Raw genomic sequence first — 16,467 nt, 5'->3', positions numbered from 1 at the left:
GTCCAGATAGAACCATATGATGTGATTCAGGGCCAGATCCCTGGTAAATAAAAACAACAACAACTGGGCAAAAGCCCTTATTAAATGGCTATTCTCTATTGTTTAACCACAGGCTCATATCCTATTAAATGGGAATAGTTCCGCTGGGACTCAGCTTTAGACCACAGCAATCCGAGGTATCCCAGATATGAACACAAGGCCAGCAACTGATGTCTGCATTGCCTGCAGCAGTGATGGCATGCCTTCTCTTCCAATGATACTGTACCCTCAGAGACTAACAGTCATAGTGAGTGAGGCACAAATATACTTTTACAGGGCTATGCACAGGGACTTTGGTGAGAGTATAAGCAACTTCATATTAGACCCATAGTTTTCTCTTTGAGTATTTCAATGATTCATTTCCATACCAAACCCGTTTATCCGTTTCACATCACTTATACAGTACTCAGAAGTATTGAGTCCATCATGAGTGGGGGAAAAAGTGGCAACACTTGGCCATCTAGTGGCAACATTAACATGTGGGTGTAATATGATTGTGAGGTGTCAAGCCCTTTATATTATCGACGGTCGAGCCAAGCAACCTTATCATAACCCTGACTGAGTCAGCTGTATCGTCCTGTACAATGCCAAATTAAACTTGTTTTCCTGTCACTATTAATCACAATATTGAAGAGGTTTATCTTTTCTGAAACATATTGTTGATGTAGCTTTGAACACTAGGGGGCGGTACTGCTCTTTGATAACTTGGACACTGAGGGCAACAACACCAGAGAAACAAATACCCGGAAGTGGAGTGCTTTGGTCTGATGGCGCGTCTCTTAAAAAATGTCAACAAACTTTGACTTATCAAGCTTGGTCGTTTAAATCGCCTACTTTTTGAGTGAGTGTGATATGACTTAGGAGTTCAATCTCTCAGATCAGATTTGTACTTTTGCAGCAAAGGTTGACAGGAAAATAAACACACTAGTCCCAAGCTAGCTCAGTTGTGTCCAATGATCTGTGCTGTGAAAACATTCCTGATTTAAACTGTCTCTCCTGCTTTGTCTGTGCTTGTTCCCTTAGTCTTAATCACGTCCTTATGGTGTATTTAAATGTACATTCCTTGTCTATTGGTCGGCCGACTCTATATTAATCAGTTATTACACGATGCCTTGTTATTTCAGTACCTAAGACGATGCCCCTGTCGACAGAGTCTCAAGCTGGAGACGACCAGTACGTTCTGGTAGCGAGCCTGGACAATGTACGGAACCTCTCCAACATCCTGAAAGCCATAACCTTCAAAGACCATGCCATCTTCAACGCCACACCAAACGGCCTGAAGGTCACCGTGGAGGACTCCAAATGTTTGCAAGCCAATGCCTTCATACAGGTTAGTGCAGTCGTGCGATAGCAAGCTGACCCATCAAAGAAGACTGAGTCAGTATGTGAGTTTTATTGTCTTGTATTGTACTTTTTTTTCTTCTTCTTCTCCTAGTCTGAAATATTCCAGGAGTTCACCATCAAGGAAGATACGGTGGGGTTTCAAGTGAACCTGACTGTTCTTCTGGATTGTCTCACCATCTTCGGAGGAAGTACAGTACCAGGTAACGGTGACTGATCGTGATATTCTTCCACTTTTCTGCAAAGGGACCAAAGCAATGTAGGCTAATGTATGTGAGTAACATAATGTATGTGAGTAACATAGTGTGGGTCTTTGTGTTTGAAGGAGTGACCACTGCCTTGCGGATGTGCTACAGGGGCTACGGCTACCCTCTGACCCTGTTTCTGGAGGAGGGGGGTGTGGTCACTGTGTGCAAGATCAACACGCAGGAGCCAGAGGAGCCCATCGACTTTGAGTTCTGCAGCACCAACGTTACCAACAAAGTCATCCTGCAGTCTGAGAGTCTGAAAGAGGCTTTCTCTGAGCTGGACATGACCAGTGAGGTCCTGCAAATTACTATGTCTCCCAGTCAACCTTATTTTAGGTACAGTATTCTGGGGTTTTTCCTCTCCGAATTGTGGTTATCCTCTAAGCAGTATTGTTTGTCGGGAACCAAGTTCATCATATCCACTATATTTCTGTTCTTGATCTGTTCACGTTTTTAGGTTGTCTACTTTCGGTAATTCTGGGAATGCCCACTATGATTACCCCAAGGACTCTGACATGATGGAGCTTTTCCAGTGTACAAAGACTCAGACAAACAGGTCAGTTCAATCGCAATACTGTATTTTTACACCATTCAGTTCTGGTTGGTTCATTGAAACAAACCCTTATATTTTATATAATTGTTTACTTCGTTCTGCATACAGCTGAGCTTAAACATATGTATGTCAACCATTATACCTGACTAATGTGACATGTTTCTTTCTTTAATGTCCTTTTATTCCACTGAGGTATTCATTTTAGGTTATGGCTAATTGAATCCTAAATGTGCCGATGTCTTCTGCCTCTGACAGGTACAAGATGTCCCTGCTGAAGCCCTCCACCAAAGCCTTGGCCCTGTCCTGTAAGGTGTCTGTGAGGACTGACAGCAGAGGCTTCTTGTCCCTGCAGTACCTGGTCAGGAATGATGACGGACAGATCTGCTTTGTGGAATACTACTGCTGTCCGGATGAGGAAGTGGGAGAAGAGTAGCAAGGATGCCACATGCAAGATCATAAGGCTAACATTTTGACATTTTTATGCTCAAGAGACAATGTAGTTTTCATTCTGCCCTGTTCTTAGGGCTTTATTATTATTATTATTATTTTTTTACTGTTATTTGAGATGTTATGTACATGTTCATATTAAAGTGACGACAATGAAGAGATACTTGTGCCAGTTTCTTCCAACTTAGTTTTGTACTTTGATTTTAATGAGCTATTGCTGGTTTGATGCTCATTGATTTTGGTTATACAGATGGAAATAAACAATGTACTATTTGTGTAGCATATTCTAATCCATTAAATGTATAGTATGATATCCATGTATAATACAAATACTGGTATTAAAGTTGTAACATGGTGATGTTGCTTTTCTTTTGTAGCCCCTCAGAAACCAGATAATATCCTGGTCCTCTGTGGTTCAGTTGGTAGAGCATGGCTCTAGCAAAGCTTAGGTTGTGGGTTTGATTCCTGCTGGGACCATATATACTGAAATGGATGCACTCACTGTAATGTAAGTCGCTTTGGATAAAAGCGTCAGCTAAATGGCGTAGCTATCTATCTATCTATCTATCTATCTATCTATCTATCTATCTATCTATCTATCTATCTATCTATCTATCCTCTATCTATCTATCTATCTATCTATCCGTCTGCACTCTCGCTCCGCTCCGCGAGGTGGCGCTAGTTTCCCCACACCAGCCTCGCGTTCCACGACCACGTGTGTTTGAGCAGCGTGGAGTGTTTCCTGCGTCCCTCCAGCCTGAAACATGTCGCCGACCAAGAGAAAGCGTGGAGGGAGAGGACCCGCCGGGAAGGCAAAGAAGGCCAAGTTAGCCGAAAATGGTGGTACCGAGACAGAACAGAATAATGAGATCACCGTCCCGGCACCAGTGTCCATGGTAAGTGACAGACCTGGTCCGACACGGGGCTCTGGTCCCTGCAGCAGGAGCCTGAGCAGCGGGCAGCCCGGCTGGGCTAGCTGGTAGCTGGTAGCTGGTAGCTGGGAGCCAGGAGGACTGTGTTGTTGATGCTGTCAGTTTCAGCTGTTTAGGGTGACTTTGACCCGTCTGCCTCTCCTTCCCGAACAGGGCAAGTGGAAGAACAAAGAACGAGTTCTGGTGTTCTCGTCGAGAGGCATCAACTTCAGAACACGACACTTAATGATGGACCTCCGGACTATGATGCCACACACGAAGAAGGGTAGGCTTCCCTGAGCTACGAGCTACAATATATATATCTGCCTTTTAGATGACGCTTTTATCCAAAACGACTTACATTGCAGTGAGTGCATACATTTCAGTACATATGGTCCCAGTGGGAATCGAACCCCCAACCTAAGCGTTGTTAGTGCCATGCTCGACCAACTGAGGCACAGAGGACCACACAACACTGGCCTGCTGTCTTGATGTCTAATATGTCTCCTAAAACTGTGTTTTGTCACTCTTGCAGACACCAAAATGGACAGAAAGGACAAACTCTTTGTCATAAACGAGGTGAGATTGCTTGTGAATTTAGTGTGATACAACATGTCATCTTCCTGACTTGGTCTGGATTACTGAAAGCTTCTTCCCTTTTCAGGTGTGTGAAATTAGGAACTGCAGCAAATGTATATTCTTTGAAGCAAAGAAGAAGCAGGATCTCTACATGTGGTGAGTAGTTGTAGTGTTTTCTTTTGTTGTGCAATTGGAAAATCATCGAACACACACTCCTGCTCTTATGTTTAGGAAACAAATGCTGTATATCTTACACATGTTTGGCCCTTTTTCTTTTTAGGATTTCAAATGTCCCTCATGGACCCTCTGCAAAGTTTTTGGTACAGAATGGTGAGTATTACCTGCAATGTGACTGGTCTTTCTTCACTATGCTTTGCATTTATTTGCAATGCGACTTGTGGTTGGATTTAGGACTACACTAAGAAAGCTCTCTGTGTTCTTCCTGTAGTCCACACTCTGGCCGAACTCAAGATGACTGGGAACTGCCTGAAAGGATCCCGACCACTGCTCTCATTTGATCCTGTGAGTACTGCTGAACACTGCTGGACTAAATAGTTTCAGTCAACATGTGTAAAATGCAGTTAGTTATTATTGTCATTAACTTGTTCTTTGTTTACATTTTCTTTCAATCGAATAGCAATTTGACAAGGAGCCCCATTATGCGTTGCTGAAGGAGCTGTTCATCCAGGTTAGTCTTCAATCAAACGGACAAACAACCTGCAGCTAATGATGTTCATCATGGATTGTTGCTGATTTGCCTCTCTTGTGATTTACCAGTTCCAAAGTGACGCCTGTTCCTTTTCTTCCAGACGTTCTCGACTCCTCGTTACCATCCTAAGAGCCAGCCCTTCGTGGACCACGTCTTCACTTTCACCATAGCAGACAACAGGATATGGTTCAGAAACTACCAGGTGGGTTTCACCACCTCCTGTCTTTGACCTATCAGAGCCAAAGTATTTGCACCTGAACACTCCTACTTTTTAAAACCTGCTAAGTATGGATATCCCAATTTTTGGGTGTTTGTGTGATGTTCTTTACATCAACAATGAGATGGTGTTTGATATTACCAAAATGTGACATAGTAGTCAATGGTAGTGTCAAAGACATGTATAATGCTGGGGGGAAAAAAGTAATTTGCACAACATTCATATTTGACTTGTTTTGTGTCTCACAGATCATTGAGGAAGATGCTTCAATGGTAGAAATAGGGCCTCGCTTTGTCCTGAACCTCATCAAGATATTCCAGGGGAGCTTTGGCGGACCCACCCTCTTCGAGAACCCATACTTTGAGTCTCCTAACATGGTAATATTCTCAGTCAGTGCTACTAGATTTGTTGGAAACTGGAAAATACTGATGAACAGCTCATTTCCAGAGGGAGTTTTTACCTTGTTTGAATTGGCAGCCTTTCTTGTACTCAACAAGTAGATGAGAATTGACAGGTCATACACAAGTTTATCTATAAGACAGGAAGCTGATCACTAATTGCCAGTTGTCATCTAGACATAGTCATCTAGACATGGTCATCTAGACATTGTCCTATTGAAGGTTCAGATGATTCTAGATTGGTTCATTGCTGGTTCTCCTCTCTCCTCAGCAACGGCGGCAGATCCGGATTGCCACAGCTGCCAAGATGAGGGAGAAACAGATGGTCAAAGATCTGCAGAAGATGAAGAGGACCGAGACGAAGGAAGACGTGACCAGGGACGTCACGGCGGACGTGTTCCTGACGCCGGCCGAGGAGAAGCCAGTCAACGTAGAGCTGGAGGCCCCTGCTCCCAAAGTGGTGAAGAAGAACAAGCACAAGGCCTTCAAACGACAGAGGATGCAGAAACGCTAGAGACTTACTGTTTCCTGTGCCCTCTGACAGAAGGCGTTTGTGTACAATGTGTTTGCTCCTGGGGGGATGATCGCCCAGAATTGAGTCGACCATCAAACCCTACAGCCTTTCAAGGACTGTCAATATACATTAATGTGCTCCATTTTTGATAAATTTCCAGCTGTACAAAAACAATATGTGACTTGCCTAATGCACCTGTTATTCTTTTCTTGTTGTTGAATAGAAATTATTAAACTTTGAGAGTAAACTGACTTTTGTTTCATTGTTTATGGTTAGGGACAGGGGGCACAGATTGCCAAAGACTGAAGTGAAAAATGTGGATGAGAGTGAGTTAGTGATGATCATTAGGCTTGGTTATTACTGCTATAAAGGACCTCATCAAACGTTCTTTAGAAAGCACATGTTGTACACAGATGCAATACAATGCACTTTACAGGACATCAGAGCAAGACGAAGGGTAAAAGCAGCTGAAGTGTAGTAAAAAGGATGCGTTAAAACAACTGCTGATTTTAGCAGACCTGGATATTATACAACAGAATTTGCGTTGCTCGGCCAACAGACAGATTTAATATTTAGTGGATAGAAAAGAGCGGAGGGAGACACGTGAGAGGATTTAGTTGTGTCGCTTGTGACTGACGTCATATTTAAGCGCACACCGGCAAAGTTGACGTAAGCGGCTGCAACGCGAGTCCCACCGTGCGGTGATGAGGTCCAACATACAAGGACACCGTACGACTTTTACACCGACAAAATTCAACGTTACGTTACTTTCGGACTCATTATGGTAACTTGCAACATTTAGGAAAACCCCTGTACATCGGCTCGCTCGTTTTAATAAGGGAGAGCCAGGAGGAAAAGTGTTAGCTAGCGAGCTAATGTTAGCCGTCTTCAACCGACGTGATCCCACCGCTGCGGAACTCTGAACCTGATCTCCGCCGGAACACAGAAACACCACAAACACCTCGACATCAACATGAAGTGTCACTATGAGATACTGGGTGTCAAAAGGGACGCGACGGATGATGACCTGAAGAAGGTCTATCGCAAATTAGCCTTGAGGTGGCATCCAGGTACTGTATGCTGGGACTTGTAGAACATTCTCTGTCAGTGTCATGAAGGCGACAGTCAGTTTATCATCTGCGATGCTTTACATTACAGACAGGGAATGCCAGTGAACAGACATGACACATAATCATGTAGCTAGATAATTTCATAACTCCAGTATTCTGATTTACTGTTGGGCCCAGTGTATCAAAACCTTTAATCTGGATCAGAATGATCCGGATTCTTTTTTACTATCTAGGATCAGATCGCGCTGGCTGATTTCCCCTCCAGTACTAAAACATCTGCCAGATAGATCTGATCCTGGATAGCGAAAAAGAATCCGGATCATTCTTGGTCCTGGTCAGTGTAAGATAACTACATCAACAGTACAGTGGCTTAGCTTCTGAGTCAACAGAACATGTATAACACAGGCTTTCCCACCCCTTGTCAATTCACACCGAAAGTACAGTCGTAGAAAGGATTTTAAGCAATCCTAAACTTGTTTTCTGGGTGTTTGTGTGATGTTCTGTACACCAACAATGAGATGGTGTTTGATATGACCAAAATGTGACATAGTAGTCAACGTGTTTGCATTACCAGAATGTGAAACACTTTGTCATTACCAGATAAGAACTTGGACAATGCTGATGAGGCGGCAGAACACTTCAAGCTTGTTCAGGCGGCATATGAAGTCCTAAGTGACCCTCAGGAGAGAGCCTGGTGAGTACTAACAAACACATACTGCCATCCAGGTGAGTACTAACAAACACATACTGCCATCCAGGTGAGTGGTACTGTCATGGTACTGTCATGGTACTGTCATGGTACTGTCATGGTACTGTCCATTCAGGTGAAAGGACTTTGAATTGACATCATGTTTGGATCGGGCTCTGAGTCTCCGTGGTCAATATGAATCCAGTGGAACTTGTCAGGGACTTGAGCATGGGTGTTAACCCTTATGTCCAGGCTAAAGACCCAGTCTGGCTGTGCATAGATAGATAGATAGATAGATACTTTGGTACTTTATTGATCCCCGAGGGAAAATGAAGGTGTTACAGCAGCTCACATCACAAACAACAAAATAAAGTGACAGTAGATACAATATAAAAATAATATAGATATCTGAAACATTCTATACAGTAAGAACAGTCCAGCATGATTTAACATCCCCCAGTATGACTCTGATCACCCCGATCGAGCCAGCCGGAGGAGGAGTTGGACAGTCTTATTGCAGCAGCTATAAGCTTGTTCAGCCTCTTGGTGTCACCATCCTTGATGCTGCCCCCCCCCCCCCCCCCCCCAGCATACCACCACATACAGCACTGCGCTGGCCACCACTGACTGGTGCATACATACTGTAGTACCATCTGCATTCCACCATGGCCACTGAAGTCCTGTAAATGTGAGTCATTGTGCTCTCTGGTCAACCTCCCACGTTAGAGAAAGACAGCAACCAGACCAGCCGCCCAGCGTGTGAGGACGCAGAGTCATTGTGGCGTAATGTGGTCCTCTGTGGCTCAGTTGGTAGAGCACGGCGCTAACAACGCTTAGGTTGTGGGTTTGATTCCTGCTGGGACCATCTATACTGAAATGTATGCACTCACTGTAATGTAAGTCGCTTTGGATAAAAGCGTCAGCTAAATGGCGTATGTTATATTATATATTAATGACGCTGTGCTCCCCCCCCCCTCCCCCCACCCCCACCCAGGTATGACAACCACAGGGAGGCGCTCCTGAAGGGCGGGGTCAGTGGAGAGTATGCGGACGACAGTGTTGACCTGGTCCAGTTCTTTACAGTCACCTGTTACTCCGGCTACGGTGATGATGAGGAGGTGAGTGATGGGCAGGTTTCCCCTCTGTATCTAATATATATACACATGTAATATACAGAACCAGTCAAAGTTTGGACACACCTTGCCAAGAGTGTGCAAAGCTGTCATCAAAGCAAAAGGTGGCTACTTTGAAGAATCTAAAATATAAAACATATTCTGGTTTGTTTAACACTTTTTTGTTTACTACATAACATACATAATTTTATATATATATATATATATATATATATGTGTGTGTGTGTGTGTGTGTGTGTGTGTGTGTGTGTCTATATATATATATATATATATATATATATATATATATATATATATATATATATATATATATATATATATATATATATATATATATATATACTCCATTTAGCTGACGCTTTTATCCAAAGCGACTTACACTGCAGTGAGTGCATACATTTCAGTATATATGGTCCCAGCAGGAATCGAACCCACATCTATTGCCTCTCCTGAGAGGGTGTCTTAACCTGTCCTATTGTGCTCATATAGTCATAATTGGAATGTAACTGAACTTATGAGAAGGAGATGTTTCTCACCTCACTGCCGTACAGTATATTGTTCAGGCTGTTTATTCTGAGGTTCCTCTGTCAGTATATTACCTACCAGTAGAGGGCAGCAGTAGTTTACGTTGTCGTAATCTCTCTGGAGTTGGAACAATCCTCTCAGTTTGCAGCCATGGTGATTAGCACGTGTTTTACTGTTTGGAGGTAGAGATTTAAAAACCTGTGGTTTTAGCGAAGGCAGTTTACCACAGTATAGTAATGAATCAGTATATTCTTAAAGTTCCAATGTTGCCAGTGTATTTTCTTGGGTGAACTGTTCATATGACTCTACCAGACAACTGTATTACATGTCCATCCCTCTCTCATTCCATCAGGGTTTCTATGCGGTGTACAGAAAGGTGTTTGAGTCCATCACGAAGGAGGAGATGGAGAGCAGCAAGGAGGAGGACGAGGAGGAGGATGAGTTCCCCCCGTTTGGAGATTCTCAAAGTGACTATGACACGGTAAAAGTTTGACCTCGATAAGCACAGCGCTTTCAGCGATTAATTCACACGCACGCCCCCAGCCTTGATCTGGTTCACCCGTTGGCATGGGTTTACCTCGACCGTTCTCTGAGTCATGGCCAGTATTTACATAACTAGTGTCACCTTTCGGCCTATGAAATGATTAGTTCTGTAACATTCACTGAAAGGACAAATGGAAAGCAATGGCAACACATAGTACGTGCGTTTCTACCTCAGCCCATGCTGGCGTTTCTACCTCAGCCCCATGCTGGTGTTTCTACCTCAGCCCCATGCTGGTGTTTCTACCTCAGCCCATGCTGGTGTTTCTACCTCAGCCCCATGCTGGTGTTTCTACCTCAGCCCCATGCTGGTGTTTCTACCTCAGCCCATGCTGGTGTTTCTACCTCAGCCCCATGCTGGTGTTTCTACCTCAGCCCCATGCTGGTGTTTCTACCTCAGCCCCATGCTGGTGTTTCTACCTCAGCCCATGCTGGTGTTTCTACCTCAGCCCATGCTGGTGTTTCTACCTCAGCCCCATGCTGGTGTTTCTACCTCAGCCCCATGCTGGTGTTTCTACCTCAGCCCCATGCTGGTGTTTCTACCTCAGCCCCATGCTGGTGTTTCTACCTCAGCCCCATGCTGGTGTTTCTACCTCAGCCCCATGCTGATGTTTGTTTGTTTTAATCAAGCTTATTCATTAAATCAGCAGTACTCAATCCTGGTCCCGGAGAACCACAGTTGGTCTAAATTTGTCCCAGTGCAATCACACCTAATTAACCTAATCAACTGATCTATAAAATATTGATTAGTTGAATTAATGGTGTCAGTGCTGAGCTGGAACAAAAGCCTGCAGCACTGCGGCTCTCCAGGACCAGGAGTAAACGAAGGATAATGTAAATAGGATATGTAAATATCTATCTGTCTGTCTGTCTGTCTGTCTGTCTATCTATCTATCTATCTGTCTGTTTGTCTGTCTATCTATCTAATATATATATTTTAATTAAAAAAATATATATATATTATTTATTATATTAATTTAAGTATATTATTGGACTTGCAGTCAATAATCAAGGTGTGTATCTCCACACGTCCACTAGGTGGTGCATCTCTTCTATGGCTACTGGCAGAGCTTCTCCACCCGCAAGAACTTTGCCTGGAAGGAGGAGTACGACACCCGGCAGGCCTCCAACCGCTGGGAGAAGAGGGCCATGGAGAAGGAGAACAAGAAGGTGCGCGAGAAGGCCAGGAAGGAGCGCGGGGAGCTGGTGCGCCAGCTGGTGGCCTTCGTGCGGAAGCGCGACAAGAGGGTGCAGGCCCACAAGAAGCTGGTGGAGGAGCAGAACGCCGAGAAGGCCAAGAAGGTGGAGGAGCTGAGGCGCAAGCAGAAGCTCAGCCAGGCCAAGTGAGTGGAGCGCCGGGCCTGTCAATCAGGGGAGGGTGGGGGGGGGTTCTGATGATGACCCGCCCCCCCCCCCCTCGCCCTCTGACAGGGGAGACGGGGGGGAGTGACTGGATCATTTAGAATTAGATTAGGTTACTTTCTCTCTCTATCTGATTCTGTTTGGTTGTGTAACTGTATTGAACTGGATCCCTATATGGACAGGCCAGTACAGACAGAGAGATTAATGAATGATGCTGTTTCGATGTATTGACATTTCCACAGCGGGCCGACCACTACCACAGTGTGTCAAGGCCAATTACTTTTCCACAGTCACTGCAGGGCTTCCATGATGCTTAGCTTCCTCCTGGCCCTTCTGGTCCTCATTGGGCCAAACAGGGCCAGGGTTTGAGAGCAAAGGTGGGATTTTCTCATCGTCCATGTGCTTTAGTTGGCTAACGAATTTGGTAGTTTGCGAGTGTAATACAAGTTATGGCTCACTGTAATTACACAATCGAATTGATTTGAATGGCGCTTTTTAAATATATTTTAGGGCATTTCTGCAAGATATGTCGATGGCCGGAATGCCGGAACCAGGGACCTTGCGATGATATGGTATGCACCTTAGTGTGCTACGTCACTGAGCGCCCCGAATGGCGCTTTTTAAAGCTAAAATTGTCACAACGTGCTAAAAAGTTCCCGGGGGATACTTGAAACGTGTTGCTAATGGTCTCCTCGGTGGTTCACCACATTACGGACGGCAGAATGTCAACAAACTGGAGACCCAGCGCTTCTGAACGAACATACCTGGGCTTTCTAGCCACGCCCCGTAGTATGACCTCCAGGCACTAGGCCTGAAGTACCGGACATTGAACACTAGGTGGCAGGCTACTAAGCCGTGGCACACTGCCACCGCTGAGGGAAAGCGGCTACTGATCTCCTCAGATCCATCGATAACAAATCAGAATCAGAATTATTTTATTATTTATTTATTTATTTATTCTATTAAGTTATTAAGTATATTCGCACATACAGGAAATTGACTTGGTGAGGTTGGTGCATGGGACATAAAAAAAAACAAATAGCAAATATTGACAAGAAATTTACAAAATAGCAAAGTATTAACAAAGTATTTACAAATGTACAAAAAAGAGCAGCAGAACAGTACATCTTGTAGGCTGTGAGAGACTAAATGGCAATGAGGCTAGAGGCTGTGAAACGGTCGTGGGGCATGATCTCGCTGTCCCTCCCTCCACAGGCTGGCCGAGGACTACGAGGAGCAGAGCTGGGCGGCCATGTCTGAGCTGGAGAAGGAGCTGCAGCAGATGGAGGCGCAGTACGGAGAAGAGTTTGGGGACGCGTCGTCCGAGAGCGAGGGGGACGACGACGACGTGGGAGCGCAGGACAAGGCGGACCAGGGGGGAGGAGGTCAGTTCAGGGGACACACGAGCCACGTTTGTCTGTTTGACACTCGGTCTTGACAACTGTCTGTTTTGACATTTTACTAAATCTCATATTTGGTTCCTTACCCTGAAATGAGTCTATGGACACGGACAGACTTCAATCAACACTAAAAAAAATGACTTTGAGATGTTTTGAGCCTGGCGTTTGAAGCATGTTAACATGGGTTCCATTGACTTGCATTGGATTTTGGTTAAAAATGCTAGTGGATTAAAGTCTGTCCTTGTCCATAGACTCCTTTTTAAGTAAAGTAATAACCAAATATGTGATTTTGTAATCTATCCTTTTAAGCCGACGCAGATGGACACCATCTGATTTCTGGGACAAACATGAGTAGTAATGTTGATGATGATGATGATGATGACGTCCGTTCCTCCACAGACACTCTCCAGCCAGATGGGGCTGATGAGCTCATGGACTATTATGATGACCTGTACTGCCCTGCATGTGACAAATCATTCAAAACCGATAAAGCGTAAGTTGTATGGCAGCTTTTTCCCGCCATGTGACTAATGCAGTGCAGTCCTGTTTCCTGTACATTTGCTCTCTCTCTCTCTCTCTCTCTGTGTGTGTCTCTCTCTGTCTCTCTCTCTCTCTCTGTGTGTGTCTCTCTCTGTCTCTCTCTCTCTCTCTTTCTTTTCACACCAAAATAATTGTCTTTTTCTCTGTTCACATTGACAGCATGAAGAATCATGAGAAGTCCAAAAAGCACAGAGAGATGGTGGCGTTGCTACGGCGACAGCTTGAAGACGAGGACGAGTCCCTGAGTCTGAACTCGGCGGGTAAGGAGGGAAGAGAAGAAGAAGAGGAAGAGGAGGAGGAAGCGCCAAGACAGAAGTGCGTACCTTAAAACGAATGCAGTCATACAAAATACGCCCAATTTCTGGAATGTTCCCAGCCATAAACATTCTAAACCTGCCTGAATGTAACTGTCGTCAGAAGACAGTTTTCAGTTACAGAGTCTTCTGATATGATATACTATGAGAGGGAACCTAAGAGGAACAAGCTGTCACCAGTTATGATGAACTACATTGTTATTCTTATCTTCAGGCTGTCGAAAAAGCAGAAGAAGAAAAAGCGACAGCAGAAAGCTGCAAATGTAAGTACCTGCTTTTGGTTGTCGGACGTCTGTGTTCAACACAAGAAAATTAAGAAAATAGAGTTTTAACAACAGAAGTCAGTCCTGTGGCTCAGTTGGTAGAGCACGGCGCTAACAACACTTAGGTTGTGGGTTCGATTCCCGCTGGGGCCATATATACTGAAATGTATGCACTCACTGCAATGTAAGTCGCTTTGGATAAAAGTGTCAGCTAAAAGGCATATATTATTATATTATATTATTATACATTTTAATATGGCCTTGTATTTTACCCCAGATACTAAATGATCTTAAGTGTTGGTCTTTAATAGTGTCATATTGCTGATCTTTATCAATACCTCTCTCTCTGTCCCTCATTCAGACCCCCCCAGAGGATGTGGGGGAGGAGGAAGAGGGGGACCCTGCTGCACCGGAGCCCACCCCCCCCCACACAGAGACCCCTAAAGGCCCCGAGACCCCTCCGCCAACGCAGACAGGCATCGGTGAGGACGACCCCCAGCCTCCCTCAGAGAAGCCCAGCGATGACTCACCACGGGCCGGAGATCAGCAGCGTCAGCAGCCGGAGGACCTCCCGCCCACAGAGACTAAGAGGTGACCCGACTTGACTAAGCCCCTCCCTCTATCTGTGACGCCTGAGAAAGGTCATCTTCAGGCTGTAGCACATCGCTTATAGAAACGTCACGTGTTTTGTCTTGTTCACGGTGGACCCTCACCAGTAACGCCATTCATCCTATTCCTGCGTTTCGCATTCACAATGTTTTTGTTCTTTCTTTTTATATCGTCAGCACCGCAAAGACAAAGGGGAAGAAGCACGGAGGAAAAGACGTGAAGAAGAACCCCAAACCCCAGGGAGGAGCAGATGAAGCCACTGAGGTACGTCAACACAATTTCAATGTCCTTGAATGGAAAATGTAGCTTAACCGTGTTTGACAGATTGCAGTGATGTCTTGTTAGTAAAGCCATGTTTTGACGAGTCATTCCTCCCTCTGTAACGCCCTGAAGGACCCCAGTCTCCTGCGCTGCGTCTCCTGCCACTACGAGTTCTCCACCAGGAACAAGCTGTTTGACCACCTGAAGACCACAGGCCACGCCACCGCCCTCTCAGCCAATGGCAGCGCGGGGGGCAAGGGCAAGAAAGAGAAGAGGAAGAACAGATAGCCCGTCCCACTGAGGCGGGGACAAAGACTGAACCGGCCCCACACCACTGGCAATGCTAGAGGGGTCTCCAGAGAGAAGTGTGTTCCCTCAGTGGAGGGATGGCTGCTCATGGGTGAGCAGAGAGATAAGGTTTTCAAAAACTGGACTGTCTGAAAAAGAGACTGCTGTGTGATTGCTGTTTGAGGTTTTTGCATGTTTATAAAACAATCAGTGGCCTATGTGTCCCAGTGAGATTCTGAGTATTGGACAAGGAACTTGAAGAGGATGTTATTTTTGTCTGGCAAGCATCGGTCTACTCCTCGTTTACCCATGAAGACCACAAAACTATTTCAAGTGATGCCATTACCCAGGCCTCCAAGCATCCATCCTATTAGGGAGAAGCACTACCACTGTACTCTGGTCATATCATTGCTTCCGTCTTCCTGGATTCTGCATTTTGTCAAGAATGTCCATTTCGTGCCATCAGACCCTTTTGTTATGTTGAGAATCGTCATACAAACAGATTCTGATATTATTGTGATGCGTCCGTTGTCGTCAGTCATTACACCTTCATGTGATGTGAGGTTTTGTTCGTCTGTCGTGAAACTGTGTTGTGATGCTGCTCATCATCTAGATTTATACAAACAACAACAACCTAAACATTGGTCACCCGCTGGCAGATGCTTCCACGTTAGAATACTGTGTGTGTGTGTGTGTGTGTGTGTGTGTGTGTGTGTGTGTGTGTGTGTGTGTGTGTGTGTGTGTGTGTGTGTGTGTGTGTGTGTGTGTGTGTGTGTGTGTGTGTGTGTGTGTGTGTGTGTGTGTGTGTGTGAAGGCTCTTTGTAAACAAAGATATTGCATAAACATTCAGCAGGTTTGATTTGGTCTTATCCAGTGTCTGTGTCTGTATGTAAATGCACCCGGTGTTGGAGGAACACTCCCAAGTTGTTTTGCAGAGTTGTTTTGCAGAGCTCCGCAAACTTCACTATTTAATTTTTGAAGGCATTACTAGACTGAGTCGTTCCTGCTGGTAACTACGCTACACTGAGGTAAACACTACACTGAGGTAAACACTACACTGAGGTAAACACTACACTGAGGTGAACACTACACTGAGGTAAACGCCACACTGAGGTAAACACTACACTGAGGTAAACACTACACTGAGGTAAACGCCACACTGAGGTAAAAGCTACACTGAGGTAAACACCACACTGAGGTGAACACTACACTGAGGTAAAGGAGTCATGGAAACCACAGGTCAGTTGAGAGAACAGAGACAGGTAGATGAGCTACAGCCCTCATTATACAGAACATTGACATATTTGATATAATATAAGAATTTGGGTTCTTTGAATGTGATGGTTTTTCTGTGAAGCCAAATGAAGTGTTGTGTGTGTGTGCGCGCTGAAAACTCGTCTGTCTTTATCATGCATTCAGATTTTACATTTATTTTACATTTATGGCATTTAGCAGACGCCTTTATCCAAAGCGACTGACAACAAATACATTTGTTTAAGTAACTGAATCATCTATCCA

At 44.7% G+C, this 16,467-nt stretch overlaps 3 protein-coding genes across 3 annotated transcripts; all 3 read left to right on the top strand.

The window, feature by feature from the left end:
* Positions 1–784: 784 nt before the first annotated feature.
* On the top strand, positions 785–2,787 carry rad1 (RAD1 homolog (S. pombe)). The gene is made up of 6 exons (XM_083670896.1): positions 785–880; positions 1,164–1,369; positions 1,475–1,583; positions 1,706–1,964; positions 2,086–2,184; positions 2,437–2,787. Exons 2-6 carry the CDS (start codon positions 1,175–1,177, stop codon positions 2,612–2,614), a joined length of 840 nt encoding a protein of 279 aa, XP_083527022.1. The 5' UTR covers positions 785–880; positions 1,164–1,174; the 3' UTR covers positions 2,615–2,787.
* A 584-nt stretch (positions 2,788–3,371) lies between these two features.
* bxdc2 (brix domain containing 2) lies at positions 3,372–6,207 on the top strand. Its single transcript, XM_083669552.1, has 10 exons — positions 3,372–3,524; positions 3,714–3,825; positions 4,075–4,118; positions 4,204–4,274; positions 4,399–4,448; positions 4,567–4,640; positions 4,756–4,806; positions 4,928–5,029; positions 5,293–5,421; positions 5,714–6,207. Exons 1-10 carry the CDS (start codon positions 3,393–3,395, stop codon positions 5,954–5,956), a joined length of 1,008 nt encoding a protein of 335 aa, XP_083525678.1. The 5' UTR covers positions 3,372–3,392; the 3' UTR covers positions 5,957–6,207.
* Positions 6,208–6,625: 418 nt separating this feature from the next.
* On the top strand, positions 6,626–15,818 carry dnajc21 (DnaJ heat shock protein family (Hsp40) member C21). The gene is made up of 12 exons (XM_083669432.1): positions 6,626–7,026; positions 7,627–7,720; positions 8,709–8,832; positions 9,725–9,853; positions 10,951–11,255; positions 12,490–12,659; positions 13,074–13,167; positions 13,374–13,529; positions 13,743–13,791; positions 14,153–14,382; positions 14,577–14,664; positions 14,794–15,818. The coding sequence occupies exons 1-12, from the start codon at positions 6,930–6,932 to the stop codon at positions 14,947–14,949; spliced, it is 1,692 nt and encodes a 563-aa protein (XP_083525558.1). The 5' UTR covers positions 6,626–6,929; the 3' UTR covers positions 14,950–15,818.
* Positions 15,819–16,467: the final 649 nt, after the last annotated feature.

The sequence above is a fragment of the Argentina silus genome (assembly GCF_951799395.1).
Source record: "Argentina silus genome assembly, chromosome: 5".
In the NCBI taxonomy this organism is placed as follows: Eukaryota; Metazoa; Chordata; class Actinopteri; order Argentiniformes; family Argentinidae; genus Argentina; species Argentina silus.
Note: the sequence above shows the minus strand (reverse complement) of the source record. Positions and strands in the feature narration are given on the sequence as shown.

Bases quoted from the DNA above. Each gene is read 5' to 3' on its own strand.
- rad1 (XM_083670896.1), top strand. From the start codon at position 1,175: ATGCCCCTGTCGACAGAGTCTCAAGCTGGAGACGACCAGTACGTTCTG. The intron at 1,584-1,705 runs GTAACGGTGACT...TTGTGTTTGAAG, and splicing joins CGGAGGAAGTACAGTACCAG to GAGTGACCACTGCCTTGCGG. The intron at 2,185-2,436 runs GTCAGTTCAATC...TGCCTCTGACAG, and splicing joins ACAAAGACTCAGACAAACAG to GTACAAGATGTCCCTGCTGA.
- bxdc2 (XM_083669552.1), top strand. From the start codon at position 3,393: ATGTCGCCGACCAAGAGAAAGCGTGGAGGGAGAGGACCCGCCGGGAAG. The intron at 4,449-4,566 runs GTGAGTATTACC...TTCTTCCTGTAG, and splicing joins AAAGTTTTTGGTACAGAATG to TCCACACTCTGGCCGAACTC. The intron at 4,641-4,755 runs GTGAGTACTGCT...TCAATCGAATAG, and splicing joins CACTGCTCTCATTTGATCCT to CAATTTGACAAGGAGCCCCA.
- dnajc21 (XM_083669432.1), top strand. From the start codon at position 6,930: ATGAAGTGTCACTATGAGATACTGGGTGTCAAAAGGGACGCGACGGAT. The intron at 8,833-9,724 runs GTGAGTGATGGG...TCATTCCATCAG, and splicing joins GCTACGGTGATGATGAGGAG to GGTTTCTATGCGGTGTACAG. The intron at 14,383-14,576 runs GTGACCCGACTT...TTATATCGTCAG, and splicing joins CCGCCCACAGAGACTAAGAG to CACCGCAAAGACAAAGGGGA.